At 47.4% G+C, this 22,616-nt stretch overlaps 1 protein-coding gene across 1 annotated transcript in view; it reads left to right on the forward strand.

Moving 5' to 3' along the window:
• Positions 1-22,616, forward strand: part of Myo10A (unconventional myosin 10A) — a 158,108-nt gene that overhangs the window by 107,125 nt on the left and 28,367 nt on the right. The window contains exons 33-38 of the mRNA XM_084604073.1: positions 1,114-1,274; positions 7,493-7,628; positions 9,187-9,415; positions 17,978-18,071; positions 18,952-19,002; positions 21,503-21,623. Coding sequence (XP_084460199.1) covers positions 1,114-1,274; positions 7,493-7,628; positions 9,187-9,415; positions 17,978-18,071; positions 18,952-19,002; positions 21,503-21,623 — 792 coding nt within the window. The remainder of the gene's footprint in view (positions 1-1,113; positions 1,275-7,492; positions 7,629-9,186; positions 9,416-17,977; positions 18,072-18,951; positions 19,003-21,502; positions 21,624-22,616) is intronic.

A 22,616-nucleotide genomic window follows, 5' to 3' on the forward strand; every position in this document is an offset into this window, starting at 1 on the left:
AGGCACCTTAGTTCAAAATGTAATTTATTATAGTTATATTAACTAGCTTACTTGTTAGCATGAGTGAGCATGCATTACAACGTGCATGTGTTGCAGTCCATGTCGCAACACGTGCATTGCCGATAAAGCCATCTCGATATCTTAGAAAGCCAACTTTTAAAAATTATGGTTCTTTTTAGCTGAAATAGCCGGTATATGTAAAGAGGTTTAGTGCAATCAAGGGTCGGGTGATTCATTCACCAATAATGGACCACATGACCGATTGTAGTTTTCCCTGTTACCAAACCTCTTTTCTGCGTAACAATAAAATATTTTCCATTGAGTGACATTAACATATTGTCTACACTGATTTTGAAATCAGACAAATCGTGTTGCATGACCGCATTAGTACGTTTGCGTTAGGTTGCCTATTATTCCGAAGTCTAGACACAGCATAGAGTAACAAGAACGCATTACAGAATAGCCTATACTTTGGTATTGTGTGAGATAAATATTTTTCTAATTGAAGTGTATTTGAGGTAGCAATGGCTAAAAAAAAAAAAATGAACGATGCTTTTGCACTAGTGCTTTCGTTAATTTTTTATTCTTTATCTCCGTTTGTCAATGATGATGACATTTATCGCTTCATTTGTGGTTTGGTTTGTGGGGTTTAACGTCCCAAAGCAACTAAGCCTATGAGAGACGCCGTAGGGGAGGACTCCGAAAATTTCGACAACCTGGGGTTCTTTAACGTGCACTGACATCGCACAGCACGCGGGCGCCTTGCTTTTCGCCTCCATCGAAAAGCTGCCGCCGAGACCGGGATTCGATCCCGCGTCCTGGGGAACTGTAGTCGAGTGCCGTAACCACTGCGCCACCCTGTGAGCAGTTAAACAGCATTGTTTCAGGGAGGAAATTGCATTTGAGTGCTTCAGGTCGTGACGAAGCTTGATGCGAAGAGAGGACGCTTAAAATTAGATGTTGGTGTTTATGGCTTCCTTCTGCCCCCCTCCTAGCCTCATTCTTCCCGAAAACGTTTTAGTCAGAATCATAGATGCAATGGTGACAGACAAGGTTTGAAAACACTGTCATGAAAACAGGCGCATTTTTATACTGTATTTTTCTTTCGCACAGTCGAAGACTGCGCCGAGTTTCTGCAGCCTGTGGACGAGGCCCCGCCTCCAGCGCCTGTGGTGCGTGCCAGGGATAACCTTAAGACTCGCCTGTACCCGCCCAGCAACGCCCCTTACATCACCTACACCAAGGTCGAATGGCGGATAAGGATACGCAAAGAGGTGGGTAAACGTCTGTTATGAAGACATCCCTATGGCGTGCATGGGTGCATGAACGTGCAGAAAAAAGCTCAGCGTTTTATCGCATTTACGACTGGCATTTACCGGAGAAAATCCGGAGCGTCCCCATGATGCTGCAAAAAATGACGGACAACTGCTACTTTTACGAAATGCGAGATTCAGCGCCAGCAATTAATGGTGCTGGATGCACCATTCGCTTTTATTAGATCAAAATCGAGGCACCCATCGCCGCGCTAGGACCACTGGACATTACGGAGCGCTAGGATGCCTCGATGAACGTGTACGACGGCGCTGGTATCGAGGTACCCTACAGAGCGCTGAAGAGCGGCGCCCTCTGTGCAGAGAAACGTTAGTTCGAACCAGCGGGCGCGTAGGACGTCACAAATCCCGGAGGTGGCGAATGACGCCGCTCTTATCCCATCATTTTCGTTCCCTCTTCCTGCTATGCAAACTGCGCCGATGACCCCAAACCGAGAAACACGCCCTTCGCAGCCTCCGTCTTGTAAAAAGAAAATTGTGTGGCACTTTGGACCACTAAAGTGCGATAAGGCGAAAGCCTTTGCTTGAAACTTCGTTGATTCCTGGTTTTACTGTGTCTCCCTCTGTAGGCTGTGTGGTGCGTCGTTCGAGGAAGCGCCAAATGAAAAACGTCGCACGGACGCCTGGGTCGGTATGACGCGATAGCATAAGCTACCAGCCAACATATAAAGCCCCGCTTTAACCGAGCCGTATGAACGTGTCTACGTGGCCTAGGGATAATGTGAATGCAAGCGTATTCGTAGGCTGATTCTGATGTCACAAAAAAAAAAAAACAAGGGTTCAACGCTGCTGAACCAAATATTGAGCGAGAGCATTAGTACAGTGCCTACAATATATTCTAGGCACTATAGCATTAGCTACGATTGACCGAACGTTTTTCTTCTCCCTCAGCCCACATATAAAGCCCCGCTTTAACCAAGCCGTATGAACATGCCTTAGTGGCCTATAGGGGTAACGTGAATGCCAGGGTCCTAGTGGGCTGATTCTGACATAACCGTCCCATGTGAAACGAGAGACCCAAGTTGGCAGCTCCTGTCAGCTCACACCCTAGCGTCACGTGGGGTGTGGCGTCACAGCGTCACGTGGGTAAGACGTACGTGGCTACCGCCGCTCTACGCTGAAGGCTCAAACCTAGAGTAGTATTGCTTTCGCAAAAGAAGTTTCTAGCCAGACATTTAACAGACATTTCGACCTTACGAGCGTCGGCAGCAAGAAGTTCCTAACGAGACATTTAGCAGAAATTTTGACCTTACGAGCGTCGGCAGCATTCCCCCAATGCGGGTGCCGCAGTGATCTCAAACGTTCTTTTGGTATGGATTTATTCTTACTTTTCTTTAACATCAAGAAGTTTCTAACCAACCATTTAACAGAAATTTTGACCTCACGAGCGTCAGCAGCTTCCCCAATACGGGTGCCGCAGTGATCTGAAACGTGTTTTTTTGTTATGGATTTATTCTTTTTTCCTTTGATAGCAAGAAGTTTCTAATGAGGCTAACAGAAATTTCGACCTTACGAGCTTCGGCTGCAAGAAGTTTCTAAAGAGATATTTAACAGAAATTTTGACCAGCGTCAGCAGAATTCCCCCAATGCGGGTGCCGCAGTGATCTGAAACGTTTTTTTTGTTACCGATTTTCTCTTTTTTTCCTTTAAGATCAATTCAACTCCAAATAGAAAGAAACATATATATAGACCAGGTCTGTTGTCTTACTAACCTCAGCAGGATCCACTACGCAACAGCCAGTTTTCTTAGTGGGATGTTGACTAACTCGGGAAGATGTAGCAATTGGCTTTGCAAATTCTGTCCAATAAATTTTGCGTACTGGCAATGTATCAACAAGAAGTAAACTTTATAACGCTTCCTTATGACAGTGCATACAGCTGTTATCCTAAATCATGTGTAACCGGCAACAATTTATCATCGTCGTGAGAATTGGTTCGAGGGAATAGCGGAACATACGCTGTGCGTCAACAGAAGTGACAGATTACTCCCAGCGACAGCTGTTCCGTCACGTAACCCATCGCATTCGGCACTACCAAAAACACTGACACGCGTGAAAATGGTGGAGGGGTATGCAAATAGTGGAGGGGGGTGTGCAAACTAGAGGGAGGAGAATGACGATTTAACAGAAATTTTGACCAGCTTCGGCAGCATTCCCCCAATGCGGGGACCGCAGTTATCTGAAACGTTTTTTTTTTCGTTACCGACTTTTTTTCCCTTCAACATCAATTCAACTCCAAAAGAAACCAAGGTCTGTGGTCGTACTAGCGTCAGCAGGATCCACTACGTGACATCCTGTTTCCTTAGTGTGATGTAGCAATTGACTTCGCAAATTCTCTCCAATAAATTTCGCGTACAGGCAATGTATTGTCAAGAAACAAATTTTATAACGCTTCCTTATGACAGTGCATACAGCTGTTATCCTAAATCATGCGTAACCGGTAACAATTTATCATCGTCTTGAGAATTGGTTCGAGGAAATAAAAAAAAAACTAATGGGTGTCTTAGATGTCTCCCAAGATGGTTTGGTTTGTGGGGGTTTAACGTCCCAAAGCGACTCAGGCTATGAGAGACGCCGTAGTGGAGGGCTCCGAAAATTTCGACCACCTGGGGTTCTTCAACGTGCACTGACATCGCACCGCACACGGACGCCACTCCGTTTTGCCTCCAACGAAACGCAGCCGCCGAGGCCGGGATTTGATCCCGCTTCTTTGGGCACAGTAGTCGAGCGCCGTAGGAGAATGACGAAAGCCTACCCTTCTATCATTTGCTCCTCATCGTTGGCCTTTATCGGCGTTCGTTGCAGTGCTACATATAATTATAATTGGTTTACAGGAAATGAAAGGCACAGTATCTGTCATACTTTCTTCGACAAGTGTGTTTGCACGGTGCACTATCGCTGCTGTCGCATGGAGTTTCTTGGCGCGCGTTCAAGTGTGGGATTGCAGATGAAGGGGTGGCTGATCATGGCCCTGAGGGGGCTGGGACAGGTAGGTCACTGCCGCTTGCGGTGGGGGCTAGCCTGCCACGAAATGTTTATCTGTTGTAGGCCGTCATTGCACCCGCCACCGCTTAGGTGGTGGACGACGGCTGTTGCGGCGCGCGTCTTTCTCTCCCTCTTCTTTTTCTTTGTTTACTTTCTCTCTTCTGCCCGCACGAGGCAGCGGAGGCGGCTCAGCTACAGAGCCAGTAGCAGGCCCGTGCATTTTCTTCTTCCTACAGCCATAACAGGTAGCGGAGGTGGCTCAGCTACAGAGCCAGTAGCAGGCTCGTCAATTTTCTTTTCCTTCTTCCTACAGCAACAACTACCTGGCGCTGGGCTGCCTACTCCTCTCCAATCTAATCCCATCAAATCCAGTGTTATCCAGTCCAGTCCAATCCGGTCCAATGTATCTAGTCCAATCAAATCCTGTCTAATACTGAGTACACGCTCGCCCGAAATGCGTCACTGACGCCTATCATCATCACTGCCATCATCCTCACACTAGACAAGGAGAATTAAGATGCGCTACTCACGATCGAACACTGTTTTATTGCCTGCAAATATGCAATATTATTTTGGGACGTTCTGCAAAGAACACCGAAGAAAGACTTTATTTTGAATTCCCACACTGTGCGTTACTTAATGGCCACCGAACATGACCATGAACCCTTTGACATGATTTCCTCCTTGGACTGCACAGCCTGCGGAAAACGCGTGTTGGATCGGAATGCTGAGCCTCTCGTCTCCCCCGCTACACATTTCGTCCAGGTGGTGCATCCGCTTAGAGACACGAAGATAGTGACTATCAACCGGACTGGCTGCCATTGCTGACGTGTTGTCTTTCCTTGCCACTGTTTTAGGGAAGTTGTGCTAAGTCGCATTTTAGTTGTGTGGTGTTGTGTTGTATGTTTGAATTGGACTTTTTGCCTACAAGCTGATTACTTTGTAAATAATGTATAAGCTCTTTCCTGAATTTAAAGGCATGTAATAAATACCACGCTGAAAAACAAAATCTCGGGCGTGGGGCAGTTGGTAAAGCGCTTGGCTGGGGATTCGAGGGATGGAGGTTAGATTCTTTGTGGAGATGCTTTTTTTCTTGAGGAGACCGGCTCAGGATGGCGCGTGGTGTGGCGTCATTCCAGATGGCGCTGCGAGCGCGCAGCGTCCGCCGGCTTCGGCGGCCGCTAGGCAACGGCTCCGTGCCTTCTCGGAGTGCGGCCACAGCGAAATCACAAGATCGTGGCCAATGTAGCGTTCGCTACAAAATCAGGAAGGTGGGAGTGAAAAAATAGAGAAAGAGGTGCCGTTGTGAAGGGCTTCGAACCAGCGCGCAATACATGCTTTTGTCTCATTGCACTTTAGTGGTCCGAAATGCTCTCTATAATTTGAGTTCTTGAAATTATTGTGATTTTTCTTCCCCTGAAGACTACAGTGCAGGCTGCCGCCGCTTAAACTCAAATGACCAGACTTTTCTGGTTTGTGACACCCGAGTTGGACAGTACTTGCTCTTAGTGCTCGCATGCCAGGTTTAGTATTTTCTGTATTGCTTGCTTTTGAAGGAAAACATTGCTAGCCTCATCAGAGGAAACTTGGTTGGCAGCAGGTGCTGGTGAGGCTTAATTGAGGGTCTTGAAAAGATGGCTTCGCAGCAGCCGTCGTCTAGTCACTGAAGCGGCGAGTGCGACGATGACATGTACAGCAGATACGCCTGTGGCAAGAGGAAGTCGCAGTATCTTTCGTAGGCCCTGGTATTCGCAGTTCCGAAGGGCCAGAAGAGCAACCTCCTCTCATATATTCGGCTGCGTTCGTATAGAACTCTTCAAAGAGTAGTCTAATGGCGCTTCAGTACTACAGCCTCAGCTCTGCTCTTAGCACACCGAGTATCGTCTCCCCTAAACTCGTCCCACAGACCAGCCCAACCTGGGCCGGCTTGCACGATAAAGTCCGAGCTAAGTCCAGACTTAAATGGTGTCTTTAGAAAGACCAAGCTTATTTAAGACGGCTCGTGTTCCGAACGTCGAACGCTTCGGGTTCATGTTCACCAGAGTGGTTTCTCAGAACGGCCTCAGCAACCACTTGGGGCATTTTTCCTCGTAACACAACCTTAAGCCGCAAAAAGCAATGGCACGGATTTTACACAACGCAAAATTGACGGAATGCGTACATCTTACAGCAGGGACAGTGCCAGCGCATCCCTGTATTTCCCTAATTTCTCTACCTAGACACCTGACGTCCTTGTGTCTTAACCAAGACAGCACTAGAGTCGTAATCATACAAGCGACTTGAATTCAAGTTAGGACTGAAGCCCAGTCTTGACTCCAGTCTTAAGCGGCCATGCTAGTGGCCTATTCTTTAGACTTCAGTTAAGTCTGGACTTAGCTAAGACAGTCTTAAGATTGTTTTGTGCAAGCGGGCCCTGGTTTTCCGAGGGTCGTGGAAAGGTCTCTGCAAGACATGTGACATGCTGCTATGAAATGTTTGCATTTGACCCGAAAGATCTCGACTTCATCTCAACCTCATAAAATCTTACTCAACCTGAACTTCACTTCTTGAGGTTTAGTCCTCATGAGGTGCCCTCACCTACAGAGAACACTAGCGACCTCTCTCAACCCCATCTTATCCTCATAACTTGAGGTTGAGGTTGAGGAGTCGACTTACAAAAATATGAAAATAGCTTATTCGTCCGAAGCTTTCCATACGTTGAGTATCCTGTCAGATATGGAAACCAAATGGGGAAATTATTGTTATAATGACTGGTTACAATAATGGTATTTACGACTGTATAGTTTATGCTTCATCAAACGTTTGTAATGCTTCGTACCATTACGAGAAATTTTATGCCACATGAACTCATAAACGGTGCAATCAACGCTAAAGTTGAAACGTTAATGTTATATCTTACAAGTGATGCATATCACAGAAGTGATAGAGCCACGGTTGTTCAGTATGCCGCATATACGCTGTGAAATGTGCATTAAATGAGAAACTGCGGTTTTGTCGGGCAGGGGGAGCCTTTATGAATGATTCGCGAGTCGAAACGTCTCCATGTATAGCGGCGGCTGGGAGGACTCGAGTATACTTTGGCCAATCAGGCGCTGCTGGTCTACTGTAGCAATTGCTTGCCAGGCTGCATGCTGCACAGTACCACGCGTGACTGGTGCCTCTTCCGCTCATCTGCAGGTCTTCCAGCCCGGTGAGCAGCTGCAGGAGCCCCAGGCACTGCATCTGGTCTTCTGTCAGGTGGTGGCTGACGCCTTTGCACCGGCCTGCATCAGACTGCGCGAAGACGAAGCGGCCAGGCTGCGGGCACTTTGTGGTGAGGACACGGGGACCGTTAATTAACAGGTGTGCTGTTGGCCTTCGCAACAGCGCACCTGCGTCTGTGTGCCGTCCTCGCAGTATGGCAGGCAGGTCACGTTGATTCGTCGCATATTAGGTGGGCTAACTTGTGCAAGAGAATAGTTTTAGAGACAGCGAATACTAAGACTGGTATATTCTCTGATCCGTGAAGATCAATTTCTCGCCAAGAATGGGTTTATGATGTTTTAGCTCACTGATTGTGCGAGCCTAATTTGGAGATTGCAAATTACTAGATTGGAAACATGAAATGTTAAAAATGCACATTTTACAGCTTCTTGAAAAGGCTTTCCCGCATTGTATAATTTATATGGCATCTTTACGCGTGGCAATTGTCGCCAAAAATATTAACTGTTTCATCATTATCAAATAGACATAGGCGTCGGTATTTGTAGCGTATGTATTGCAATAAACGTCATTTTATGAATCTGCAATGCCGGTTTGCCAACTCCGCGAGTTTTCACATGTGTTTTTGACTCGACAATTTCTACCGCCCCGTAGATTAAGAAAATTCAAAAACGAGGCTCACCTTTGATTTTGACGACCTTCAATTTCTCAATCGAATTTGACTTCTAAAATTAAAAACGTTATCTAGGTAACTTTAGGTTCTAATCGTCTAATCATAAGGCTTTAATGCGTGTGTGATGTCCGCCTTGCTGCGAAGCCCACCTGCATAGACGTACAGAGATATATCTTGTACGTTTACAAAAAATAAAAGTTTTTAAACTGTTTAAACGGTTAAAAATTACTGCCCCACCCGTAATTGAAAGTAGATGTAAGCACGAAATGGTTACAGGCATAACACGTTGTCGGCAGGGGCGATCGGTCTTTTTCTGTCGCGGGTTACCCATAAAGCGGTTATTAGACGCTTCCTGACTCTCTTTTCATCAGGTTTCATTGCTCGGCTTACGCAGCTGTGACTGTGACGCTGTGAGATGCAGAACGTGCACACGGCCGAGAAGCGACGATGGCCTAAATAGAATTTAAAAAAAGCAGCGCGTTCGAGTGCTCCGCAAGCGTGTATACAACTGTCTCCTAAAAAGGAAAATGCCACGAGCTGACGCCGACGCGCAGGGACGAGCTTCATTTCAAATGCCCGAATGCGCTTCAAACAGCTGCCGTCTCGATCGCGGGTGCTCGGCGATGTTCAGCGCGCGAGTGTGTGCTACCGTGGCGCCATCCTTGGGGAGAGAGCGAAAGCCTTCGAGAGCAAAGATGTCTCGTTAAATCTCGTTCGGTTCCCGGAGGTCCAAGTATTGGCTCCCGGAGGGAGGGGAATCGAGACCCGGCTGTTCGCTATCGGTGTTGGCTCGATGTGACCTCAAAGTCGCCGACAATGGGATCTTTAAAAAGCATATCATGCTTATAAAATCGGTCTGCATTAACACTGACAAACTACCCATTAGTTTATCGGTTCAGTAGCCGACTTGACAAAAGTGATGTGACTGTTTCTCTCGCGAATAGCGTGACGTTACTTTCTCTTTTTTTATTTTCATTTCCTCACCCTGCGTGTACAGATTCACTGGGCGTGAGTCCTTCGCCGGAGAGTCGCGTCCGTGCCCCCGTGCAGGCCCAGCGCAGCGTGGTGGAGGCGGCGCGCGACTTGCCCCTCTACTTCAGCCGCATGTTCCCGGCCTCCGGTGGCCGACAGCTGCCCGACGTGCACCTAGTGGCGGTGGCACACTCGGGACTCAGACTTGTCAAGCGGGACCCACCGGGGCAGCTGCGCGTGCTTGAGACCGTACGGTGAGCCTTGCTTTGAGACAACGCTATATGCGACATTCAGACAACGCATATGCGATGTGGCGATAATGAAAGAGTTCTGCTGGCAGCGCCGTAACTTCTTGAGACTCCCATCACCCGAGACCCACCAGATTTCATTGTGATTGATGCGACTGGACATCGACCTGGCTTACCTTATCGAGAATATCCTTGTACCACTTATCCCGAATACCCTTGCATACACCCGCTCAAATCTTAAACTGATGCGGGCGACGACAACCTTTTCTGTGCTCCTGCACATTAGGGTGGATGAAGCTAGTCGGAAGGTTAAGACTAAGCAAGGGCTTGATGAGCCTTTGCTTATACTTAAACTTGTCACAGGTTAGCTCCTTTTTAACGCTCCTCAGAATCACAGAAAATGAGGCTGTCACGCATGTCAGTTAAAGATTTGGGGGAAGAAGCGGATCCAAGTGGCGACAGAGTTGGTAGATCTGATACAGGCGTAGAAAGTACAGAGGCCTGTTTCGCTTGGGGGTCGTCATCGTGTTGGATCCGTGTACGAGACGCGGTAGAGCCACGAATGACTTAGGATGTGTGTGAGTGAAAAGTGAGTCAGCGCATTGTTCACCTCAAAGCTACGGACGCCACTGTGCGGAAAGAGCTACATGAGCTCTGAAACCCTCTCTCAGTAAAGCTCGTCAGCCAGTATGGACTTGCTGCGTTACTCAATTTCCATCGCCACCAGAGAAGGCTCAAGAGACACCGGTATCGTGGGCAATGTTCTGCGTACTTCAGGGTCTCTGTAGCGTTGCCGGAGGACATCTAACACACAATTAATCACACCGCTGTTCTCGCTGGTAAGGAGATTGTTCGCCACGTTACACACTGTCATTCTTTCAGCGCAGATGATAGAAAGTGCGCCGCAGGCCACACAAGACGCCAAAAATATAAACGCGCCAAACAATGCCATTCCTCTTTTCTCCTCCGCCAACGCTCCAGATGAAGCAGAAGCGGCTGTCGCACTAGAATACTTGGGAGTGCCTCCGAAATAGGCTTAGATGGCCGTGACATATCAATAAAGCACGCGGTGGTGATTAAAAACATTTACTCCAGGGATACTGCTTAATAGTTTACAGGGCATAGGAAGCTCATGAGCATTCCAGCCCCAGTGTTTGTTACGTGGCTCTTACTCAGAAGCCACGCCCTCCACACTGTGCGTTCGATTCCAGCTTGATATCATAGCCTTTCACAATTAAAAAAGAATACAGCTAGTACGTGTGCTTTGCTTTGGCAGGTTACGTTGAACCGGGTGGACCCGTCTGTTCCATTGCGACACACTGACGAGAAACATTGTTCGACAGCTTTTGCCGAATGTCTTCTCCATGCGCAAAGCGGGATTCGCCGCGCGGTCCGTGGCAATTGGCCTCAAGATCGAGCAGAGTAGCCACCTAGTGGCATAGCGGCGAACCCTACCCAGTGTGGATGCATGTTCGCGTCGCGTGCCAGCCCGCAGTGATTTACGTGCGCGCATGCGGCGTGTACAAGAGTGTTTTTTGTTTGGTTCACGGTTCCTGTGCGATTTGCTTACCTATCTGCCTTTTGCAAAATAAATATTGCCCTACACTCCATTAAACAAACAAGCAAACAAAAAAATTTGGCCATATCGAGTATGTCACGCTGGAAAGGACATCATCAGTTGCGGTCTTCGGCGCTTGAGATTCTTTGACAAGCGGTGTCTCAAACGAAGCGCTGCTGTCGTTAGGCGCCGTGTCAAAGCAAAACAGGTTGCTGCAGTTAATACAACTTAATGCGAATGCTCGAAAATGGTATATTCCAGTTTCTGTTTGGAATACCGCAACTACTGAAATATGCGACCGCAGCCTGCTGCATAGCAAAATCCAGTTTGAACAAGCCACTCTGTGCCCTCTGTATCCACGATAGAGTTCTCCGAGTACTTTTTTTTTTTTTTGCTGTTAAACCTTTGTCGCGGTATCTCAGTGGTAGCGCGCTCGACTGCTGATTTCGAGAACAGGGGGGGGGGGGGTTGATCCCGGCCGTTTCGAAAGGCGCTCCTCGGCTGTGGGATTTGACTGCACGTTAAACAATCCCGCGTGATCAACGACACCGAGGCCCGCACCTACAAGGGCCTGGTGCGCTGCAGCTTTGGCCGAACATGTGGTGCCGTCTGGGAGGCACCGCTGTAAAAGGCGGCTGTCTGGATCCGCAACCGTGGGTAGCGCCGACGCTGTGTTCCGATTTCTTTTTGTTTCCCCGTAAGAATAAAAAATAAACAGCGACTAAAACAAGGGCCTGTACTTAGTCATTTCGAATCTCATATCGCACCCATTGCTTTTCGTTTTGGCTGCGCATTTCCTACTTTTCTTTTTTTCTTTTTGTACAGTACTTGACGCTAGGTTTCTTTCAAGCATGCACGAGCGATCGCTTGTTTGTATCGAGCGCGCAACACGCGAAAAATACACACACACAAAAAACGGGTCTTTTTTTTTTTTTTTTTTTTTTTTACTTCTGGACCAAACTCGAGCTTTAAAAGTTGTAACCAGCGCTGGCAGGTCTTCGGACACAGCCTGTGTTGTAGAGAGCGCGGAGCCTTCCTGCCCAACGAGAGCTTTTTTTTTTTTTTTTTTTTTTTTTTTTTTAACGACTTCCTAATGATAGTTTCCAGCTGTTCTCGGTGCTCGCTTTTGGGAAGCCTAGCCTGATGTAAAAGACGTAGAAGCACGACATGGAGAGCGAAGCACATTGCAGGAGTGCGCGCTTGCTGACTTGACACACGTTCATGGCTCCCCGCAAAGAGAAAACGTCCTTTTAAACTAACAGCTCGATCTGCTGTTGTGTTTATGGGTGCCATAATAGTTATAAAAAAAAAAAAAAAAACCGTCGGGAGGCAATCGAAAATCAAGTTTTTTTTTTGCGGTTTTCTTGGAAATCATACGAGAGCGATGTGTCGCATCGTTAACAGTGGCACCCGGCCTTGCAGATGCAACTGGCATCCGTGATATTGCGTGGGTTTGCCAGCAACTACATACAAAAAAAAAAAAAAAATGAATTACATATGTGGTGAAGAGACGCCGAAAGGGCCGAATAAAACTTACCTCCAAGCTGACGTCGTAGAAGGCGGTTTTCATTTCGTTAGCGTATTTTCTGAAGATATCCAAGGGCCCTTCTGCACTGTGAAGTTCCCCGCGCACTCCACGCACGTGCTGGCTTCGTACAGTTTCTGATCGCGCACCAAGCAGTTATTCTTAAATCAAGTCTCAACATTCCCGATCACGCGAAATCCCCCGAACAGCACGCGAGCTTGCTCAGCTATGGCTGTTTTTCCGCGCACTGAACCGTCACCACTTATTTCGACGCATCGAGTAGAAAATAAAAACCACGGTAGAACTGTCGAGCGCCGAAAAAGCACGTGCACGCAAGGCCCGACGCCTTAGGGTACATCTCCATATACAGCCTGCTCGTCCCGTCCTGGGGAAGACGTGATTTCTTTTTTTTTTCTTTTTTTTTTTAAGAGCCTTTCTATTGACCAACGGAGCCCAGCTCTCGGCTGTCGCTTCTGGGGGGTCTAGCATGCCGTTTCCACATACACTGCGCCACCGAGGGGAAAAGCCAGTGCTGCGCATTGCACACTGGCTTAGTTTTTGTTTTATTTATGTCTTTACTTTCAAAGTACCATATTGTTCGGGTTCCGAATTCCTACTTCAACGAAAAAAAAAAAAAACCGTAGAGCCGCCAGCAGAAGCGCTCCCGCGCCGACGATGCGCTGCGCCCAAAGCGCCGGCGGCCTTCTCCCAGACGGCATTAATGGGTAGCGGCTTTCTTCGCTTTGTTTTTGGTTTATTTTTCAACACGCACACATGGTACATGTGTCTGTTATGTACGCGTGTGACACGAGGCAGGAAATGACCGACAAAAGTTTTCTTCTCACAAGGTTTCTGCCGAGAAGAGTAGACTTCGCGTTCACTCCGCCGCCTCTCTTCGACGAGCAGACATACCACATATGGGTGCGCCGGCGGGAGGTGGCGCTACTTGTTCCGGAGCAGTGGCGCCTCCATACCAGCGCACTAGGCCCATAGCCGATGTCGCATGGCGCTTTTATCTTGTTTCTGATGTTTTTTTCTGTTAAAGGATTCTGCGCATTCGTAACAGTGATAATAAGCACATTTCGATTTAGAGAAATACTCGAACGTTTGAGAAACAAATCTTCGCAGCACCTGTTACACTAAACATTACATAATACCCATAAATCAATATACACTGGTAGCCCATTAGAATAATTAAAATCGAATCACTTTTCCTCTGTGCTGTCTTTCTAGCGAGGTGGTTGTTTCTGACAAAGGGAGTAAAATAGCCTCATAAGGGCTTAAAGATTGGTGCTTAGTTCGGGAATAAATACGTATATATAATAACATGGTAAGATGAACTCTATTTCTTTCAGGATAGTTTTATATCCGGCACTTGTTTAGGAAGTAAACGACAGAACCGCCCCAAGTCACTGCTCAATTAATGATTAAGAAATCTCGAGCCTTCAAAATTCCTTGACAGAAGATGACAGCGAGTAAGTGCAGTTTTTACGATGTCTTCGCAGCTACTGATTCGCAGCTTGCACTTTAACGTTACTGAAAATGAATCCTTGATAGACATATATTAATTGACAAGTGTGTAAAAGTTCTGTCACATGTTGAAATTCATTGTCATTCAAAAAAAAATAATTACACTACTAATTTATTATTTATAAATATCACACAAATCAGAAATTCCTTATACTTCCCTTGGTTTCAGGAAATCAGTTAGACTCATTTCACAGTGCAACACTACCAGGTTATCTGCCGCAAGAAGCATCCACCTTGTGAGCTCGGCGAACCCAATCCACTGACCGCTCTCCACGTGAGCAGTCAACTTTCCTGTGCGGCGAAATTTCCTGTACTGTGTCGGCGTAATCTCGATCATTTTTGGGGAATACTTGTGCCTGGTTGTCTAGCCAGAGTTGATGATCAACCTGCTTAATCCTCGAGTCGAGTACGATATACTGAACCAGGCTGCCTCTATTTATTATGAAGTATAAGACGGTTGTGATTACTGATCTCGAGCCGGGCATCCTGAAGAGTGAAGTTGAATGGGCCTTAGCCAGCCTTGCTAAGAACAAAGCTAGCGGAATTGATGGTATTCCAGCTGAGTTGCTTCAAAACCTCAACCACGACGCTGTTAACACTCTGCATACATTATGTCAGAAGATTTGGACAACCCTGCAGTGGCCACAGGATTGGAGGAGGTCAGTTTACATCCCCATTCCAAAGAAAGGCAGTGCCAAATATTGTTCCAACTACCGCACGATCGCGCTTATTTCGCACGCTAGCAAGGTGATGTTGAAAATCCTCCAAGGTAGGCTGCAGCAGTATGTGGATCGGGAGCTTCCGGACGTGCAAGCTGGGTTTCGCAAGGGCAGAGGAACTAGAGATCAAATTGCCAACCTTCGCTGGATCATGGAAAAAGCAAGAGAGTTCCAGAAACCCATTTACTTCTGCTTTATTGATTATGCGAAAGCGTTTGACTGCGTAGATCACAGCAGATTGTGGCAAGCTCTCCAAGAGATGGGAGTTCCAATTCACCTCATCTGTCTACTCAGGAACCTGTATGAAGGGCAAGAGGCCACAGTCAGAACTGGGCATGGTCTTACTGATTGGTTTCCGATTGAGAAAGGGGTGAGGCAAGGCTGCATACTGTCGCCCTGCCTATTTAACCTATATGCAGAGTGCATCATGAGGAAGGCCGGTCTGGACGAGTCTTCAGCTGGAGTGAAGATTGCTGGAAAACGTATCAACAACCTTAGATATGCGGATGATACCACTTTAATGGCAGAAAGGGAAGCGGAACTCAAGATGCTTCTGATGCGCGTACAAGAAGAGAGTGAGAAGTTTGGTCTTAAACTGATCATTAAAAAGACAAAGATCATGGCGTCTTGCCCTATCAAGTCCTGGAGCATCAATGGACAAGAAGTGGAAGCTGTGACAGATTTTCTGTTCTTGGGCTCCAAGATTACCTCGGAAGGAGACTGCAGCCATGAAATTAGGAGACGCCTGCTTCTGGGAAAGAGAGCAATGGTTAGCCTTGACCGCCTAGTAAAGAGCAGAGACACTAGTCTGCCAACCAAGATCCGTATAACTCGTGCTATGGTCTTTCCAGTTGTGATGTATGGATGCGAGAGTTGGACTGTGAAAAAGGCTGACCGCCGAAGAATTGACGCGTTTGAATTGTGGTGCTGGCAGAAACTCTTGAGAGTTCCTTGGACGGCCAGAAGATCAAATCAGTCGATATTGTCGACCATAAACCCTGACTGCTCATTGGAGGGTCAAATTCTAAAGTTAAAGCTCAGCTACTTTGGTCATCTGATGAGAAGAGAGGAGTCGCTGGAGAAAGATTTGATGTTGGGAAAGGTTGAGGGTCGCCGGAGAAGGGGTAGGCAGCGAACGCGATGGTTAGATGGCATTCTCGAGGCATTGCAGATGAAGCTATGTGATGTTAAGAAGATAGTGAGAGACCGGAGAGCGTGGCGTGACATGGTCCATAGGGTCACGAAGAGTCGGACACGACTGAACGCCTGAACTGAACTGAACTGCAGGTCAGAGCACGAACCCGTTATCTCCGCGGGCATGACACTGAATTTGCCTGTCTCACTCGTATAAGACACGCGCACGTTGTTGAAAAGATATGTCATGTTCAGGCCCAAGTATCAGGCCTGTGAGCGCCGTACAACGCAAAAAGAGTGCAAAGCGATGTCAGTAAATCAAAAGGACTGCTGGTTGCGTGCCTTGTTTTCCTGAACTCCGCGCATCTTTTTTTTTTTTTTATTTACTGCAATCTCAGATCTCAAGCAATGAGAAAGTCCGCGCCAGACATGGCAGTAATTGGATTACTTTAATGAAAGTAATGTACTTTGCTAGTAATTTGTAAGGTAATGAATTACGTTTGGGGTATATTGAAAAGGAAGGGGTGAAAAAGGCACCGGGGGGGGGGGGGGGGAGGCAGGCGGAAATATCCATCCCCTCTATTACAATGGCATGAAAATTACTGAGCGCTAGGTTCCGAGGTTCTGTGGTCGATTCCTGGAACCACGGATACAAAAAAAATAACCGCCTTCTTCAGGAGTTTGAAACGGCGGAGGCAGTTCGGGGGAGCAAGGCCCTGGGTTCACCGCTCGTTTTCTGTCGTGAACGCAGTGAAAGTGGCAATCGTTTACCATGTTTGTTTTTGTTGTTTTGTAGCCGCTTTCTTATCTTTATAATAAGCCGTACAGTAGGAAAACGGGAAAGGATAGTTTCACTGGACGGAATTTGGCGGGAAGACGAAGAAATATGCACATCGCTTCTGGAGAGAGGTTGTTGCTTTGTTTACTAGCTTTACTTAGGATTGTATGGAGGGAAATCAAGAAGTAATTGAAAAGTAATTGCATTACATGCAGAAGTAATGTAATGTAATGTCATTACTTTTAGGGGGCTGTTTTCGATAATGTAATTTAATTACATCTTTACAATTTTCAGCAAAGTAAATGTTAATGTAATTGCTTTTCAAGAATAATTTTGCCATGTATGGTCAGCGCGGGCTTGAAGGTCAGGGGCTTGCTTAGCACCAATGCTTGCTTTACCAGACTGCGCTGGCAGAGGAGATCGGAGCAGTTTGAAGTGCATATAGGTATACATCATGCCGAAGGCGTGCCGCCAACTAGTCTCCATATTTGGGTGTACCTGAAGTACGTACACGCTGCGTGCACAAACGATGATAAGATAACGGCGAGGTGATGCCGCGACACGGATACAAGGAGCGACGTGATCACTGTAAAGCCTATCACTGCAACGAATGTCCCGTTAGATTTTTTTTTTTTGAAGCGAAAGCATCATTACGGCATGTAAAGCCAAGGTCGCCGTGCGCGGCACAAGCTGCTGCTGCGCATACGCCGTAACCATGACAACCAGCTGTGCCGTTTGACAAGTGTTCCGCCGCTGCGCTTGCTACAGAGAGATGGAGGAGGGTAGCGGTACAGTGCTCTAGAATCTTAGAGCACTGTAGTAGCGGCGTCCCAGCAGATGCATGCGCCGGCGCTGAGAGGAGGAGAACGGTAGTTTCCTCAGTTTTAGCTCCGCACTCGGAAAAACTGAGAAGGCTGTTATCGTTTCATCGCCATTGATACACATGGTAGTCAAGGGCAGAAACCATTGCAATTCGCTAATAATCGTGGCTGATGGTAGCGAGAGCACCTAATTATTTAGTTGCGATGCCATTAATTTGAATGGGAAAATAATATTTGCAGCAGCAATCTAAGACAGGGGCATCTAGGAACGCATGCGATTCGCACTTCTGCCTTATGCCCGGCTTCTCCGAAGCCGTTACACGCGACTCATGACTATAATTGTGAAAGAAACGTTATGTATAATAAATGTTCTATCGCTTTTACGTGAAATGACAGTCGGTCTATATATGGAATGGCTATATACTGCTTCCAGCTAAGCGATGTGGGTACGTAAGCTAAGTTTCAACGCGCGTGTTCATTTCTTCTCACTGACTGCATCTCAGGTTCGAAGACATCGCCGACGTGAGTGCCGCCAGGCCGCGTACCCTGCAGCTTTTGCTGAGGCACGGAGGGTGGATGACCATCTACTCGCCAAAGGTACGGACTCAGTAGAAGCGAGGTGCCCGTTCGTTTGCTCGGTACAATAAAGAGATTTAGCTTACCGTGATCCGCGATTCGTCACCGTGACCCTCTACCGCGCGCGGGCGGGGCGTACAAGCTGATTGGTCCCCACGCGGCAGGTCTATGTGCCGACATCAAGTATGTGGCGCCATCTATCTTCGTAAAGGGGATCTGCGCACGCGCAATGGAACGCGCGGTGTCGGATCACTGTAGCGGATCACGGTAAGGTAAATTTCTCTAATAACTCGGATGGTACGGTGATAGCACGTGCTGCAGGGAAAGCAAAACCGAGCAGGTTTCTGTAACCCTTGTACGAAATCATGTACTAAGTAAGGCTGCCTTTACCTGGAAAAGCAGTAGTAGGAAACGCTCTTGTAATGCAGAATGCTTGTTTCGTAACGTGTGATATTTATCTTCCATAATCGGGATCGGTGCTAGTGCATCGCTATGATTTCTAGCTTTCTTTTACCTGGACCTTGGGGGGTGCTTTGAGGTGTGGCCATTCTGTACCTAGGACAGCATCCAAGCTACAGGCCGCTCACTTTTGGTATTTATGATGGTTTATTTGTTTTGCACCGTTCCTTCACGATGCACATGAACGTCATATAAAACATTGAAATTCACAGAAAGACAGATATGTCGGCTACTCTCAGAGATAGTGGAAAATGGAAGGTCCAGTGCAAAAAAAATAATTTTGTTAAAATAGCGACTTCACTTCAACTTTCCGGCAAAAAAAAAAAAAAAAAAATTCTTGACTCAGAAAGCAGTTGTAGTGTAAGCGACCGGGGTTGTAGGCTACCTTTCTTCACCCCGGAGCCTGCAGCTTTCGTAATACTACGACGTCTTATTTTTCCAGGCTGGCCACATCCAGGCTCTGGTGCGACGCTTCGTCATGGAGGGCACACAGGTGAGAAGGCTGTTTCACGAAAGCCACTTAGCCGATCATCGGATGAGTTTCAAGGAGACAAGTAGCTGCAAAATGTCGTAAAAAAGTTTGCTTAATGAAATTGGAGTAGCACGAGTTAGAAGCACGGTCTGAAAATTGTTTTCCCGGTTGTTTGGGCAAATTTTGAGCGATTGTCATTATTAACTAATGTCTTGCACATGGAATCAAAGAAACGTACGCAGAGGAAACTTGGTGTTCCTAATCTTTTAAACGTGCTGCTGAATACTCGCAAATAGAAGAAGCCACACCAATGGCGAGGCAGGAGATTTAAACTTCTGTCTTGCTGTTGGAGGATCAGTCTGCTTGTCACACGCACACTTTCTCAAACGTCCTAGCAGAAAATCAACGCTATAAGGCAGGCTTGTAGCTTGCGGAAGGAAACTCTGCAAGACGCCCTAGTAGAAATTAAATCCTCCTTAAACAGTTTCACTCTTGGTGTAGTGTTCGCGGTACTGGCATGCATTTATAAGCACTTATAAGAAAGTGAAAACTACTGTTGGCTACGAACAAATATGAGTGAGCTGATGCGGTATTGGTTTCTTCACGGACTGCTGGCGGGTGCTGCCATGACGTGGCGGCAAGTTTAGGGGTTAATTTTTTGAAGCACAAGTGCAGCTTGTGGCGATCAGTGAGAAACAAACGCAGCCATGGTGTAGTTTTGTGTCTATAGTATCGTCGAAATTACCGCCGACTTGACCACTGTAGGCGTAACAAAAGTTCTGATTTTACTCTAGTCTGTGCCGTGCTCGCCGCCCAGAGCGCTAACCAACCGATCGCAGCCATAAAAAGCTATAGCAGTATCAAGATCTCCGACGCTTGCGTTTATGACGAATGCTCACTGAGATCTAAATCCAACTAGAATGAAATATGTGCGTTATTTCAGAGCTAACTAATTGCCTCTCTTGTATAGAGTTTATACACCAGTGTGGTGTGGCGGCCGCGAAACTTCGAAATCCGCTTGCTTCTGGAGATGCAACGGATGTGTGCTGCCCGGTGACAGTGGACGCAGTATTAGATCGGCGACCTGATGAACTCGCAGGAATGTCTTGAAGAGCGGGAGACATGCTCTGTACTCGTAACGCTTGAACTGCAGTTTCCTTTTGATCACTTGCCGGCGTCTGAGCGGGGCTGTAAATGTTGGTTGGCTTGTGGGGTTTAACATCCCAAAGCGACTCGGGCTATAAGAGAGGCCATAGTGGAGGACTCCGGAAATTTCGACCTCCTGGGGTTCTTTAACGTGCACTGACATCGCACAGCACACGGGCGCGCCTTGCTTTTCGCCTCCACCGAAAAGGGGCCGCCGAGGCCGGGATTCGATCCCGCACCCTTGGGAACAGTAGTCGAGAGCCGTAACCAGTGCGCCACCCCGGCGGGGTGCAGTGGCGAATCCGAAATCGTTCACGGGAAAAATGGCATACTTCATCTCTTAGTTATGAACATTTTTTACTTCTATTGGCATGGTCTCGTCTCACTGAAACGTAATCGGAAGGAAGTAAGTGCTTATCACTCCGTATACCTGTTTGGAGATGAAAACAACAACAACAACAAAAAAAACCGTTAAGAATAAATTTCGATCTTTGTACCCTCCGTCGTTGCTCTAACGATTGCCAACCAAGACTTTCCTTAGCTCGTGAAACGCTCAAATGTCTTGTGTAATCTCCGAATACATGTCGAACCGCTAAATTTTCCACTCCTATTTCTCAAATTGGAGGCAAGCGAAGGTATATGATGTTCAGAGGCCACTCTCGGAGTTACGTCCATTCAGCGTTTCGCGTAATGGGTGAAAGAAGCAACACACAACGGTAAATGATGGGATTACACTCAGTTGCGGTATGTTACAGTCAAGAGGCTGAAAGAAAAGAATTCTGCACTTCGCGCTGTCTCTGCACGCCTGCGTAGCTTGACGTGAAAGCGAAGGGTCACTTTGCATAGTTTCGGTAGAATTCAATTCGCGACGAGTTGACTGGCAAGCTAGTTGGGGCGTCACGATCTGCCAAGCAACAACCCGTAACGCAATGCACAGAAAACCTAGAGAGGAAAAACGCCTTTGATCCGAAACAAGTGCGGCGTTTGTGTCTCCATTGTGTTTCGCAGTTTGGCTTTGGCCACCCATTTGTGACGTCACATATTCCCTTGTCTGTGCACAATGCTAGGGAACTTGACCAGTGCCTGAAGCAAGCGCGTTGCGTTCGCGTACGTATTCCACTTTCTCGCTATCGGCCCACCATCCAAATAGTGGCGTCATCCTCTCGGTTCATCCAAGCGCTGCGTCGACGATCTGCGGTGGAGGGCTAAAGAGGGGGAAAGTGGAAGACGAGTAATTTCGCATCATGCGACCGCCAACGAGACACTAGTTGCATCTAACTGCGCATGCGCGCGTGGTCATTTCGCGAGGCACTGGCGTGCTGGCGCGGTGTGTCTGTTGTGGTCCGCATTCGCTCTGCTTTTCCGCCCCGCGCAGGAAGTGCCGGAGTACGTGCAAGCAGTGGCCGACTACGTGACCACGGAGTCTACGCTACTGAGCTTCCGCGAAGGAGAGCTCATCCGACTCATCCGCCAGCGCTGCACGGGATTGGACAAAGGTCAGTGTACGCCCGGGGGAACTCGCACGCTCGCTTCGTTTCACCCCAGGTTGGCGGCTGCCGTGTTGCGTGCAACAATGGGCCACGGGGGCGCGGGAGAACGCCACTTGGCGCACATTGCGACGGCCTAATGGCATAAGTCCAGTGTTCCAAATTGCCCCCACTGTGTGCAGGCTGGAGATTTGCGAGCATCTGGTAGTGGTTGTGTCTGCTCTGAAGACCTTTTTTTCCAGGCTATAGAATCTTCTAAGTATACGCGCGTTAACGATAGGCATTTGCGCAATTATTTACTGGTCATGTTTTTTCTGCGTTTAATTGCATCGGAATCTCAGCTTGGCAATTACTGGTAACAGATGGAAGCAGTGCTCAGCGAGCATTACGCAGGCTTCATGGAGTTACGTCGGTAAAATTTTCAAGCTCATGCGTTTAGTATCGATAGAAAAGGCGGAGGGCCTACTGCTTTTCTAACGCACTTTTTTTTTTTTTTATCGCAAGGCAAATATACGTACAGTTCTAAACCGTAGCGGTTTGAAGGGGTAATGTCCATTTACTTGGTACTTTCCGACGTGGTGCCGAATAGTGTCACTGCTGCATTGATCGCATGCGCCAGTGACAGCCTTTTGCTTTCTTTTTCGGAAGAGTACTATTACCGAGGTAGTCGGCTATTAAACCGTGACCTGCTTCGATATCGGAATGTTATCGCTTGTGTTGCATATATGGTCGCTTTCACTATCTATCCAGCCAATGGACGAAGCTGCGCAGATTCACTTGCGGTAAAGCTTTTAGTGTGATGCCCATCATGAGGACCTTTAGTTGTGCTTACGTGTCTAAACACGCAGCAGGGTTTAATACGTGTTGGCTCCGACTAAGATGCCGCGCTTCTTCCACCTGGGGCAGGAACACAGTTAAATCACGTTAGAGAATCGTTACAGCTTTACTTATATAGACAATGCGCTGCTTATGTGTTTAAATAGGTAACATGGCTGAATAGTA

This window comes from Amblyomma maculatum, chromosome 5 (genome assembly GCF_055883805.1).
Source record: "Amblyomma maculatum isolate TAMU_Amacu chromosome 5, ASM5588380v1, whole genome shotgun sequence".
NCBI classification, from domain to species: domain Eukaryota; kingdom Metazoa; phylum Arthropoda; class Arachnida; order Ixodida; family Ixodidae; genus Amblyomma; species Amblyomma maculatum.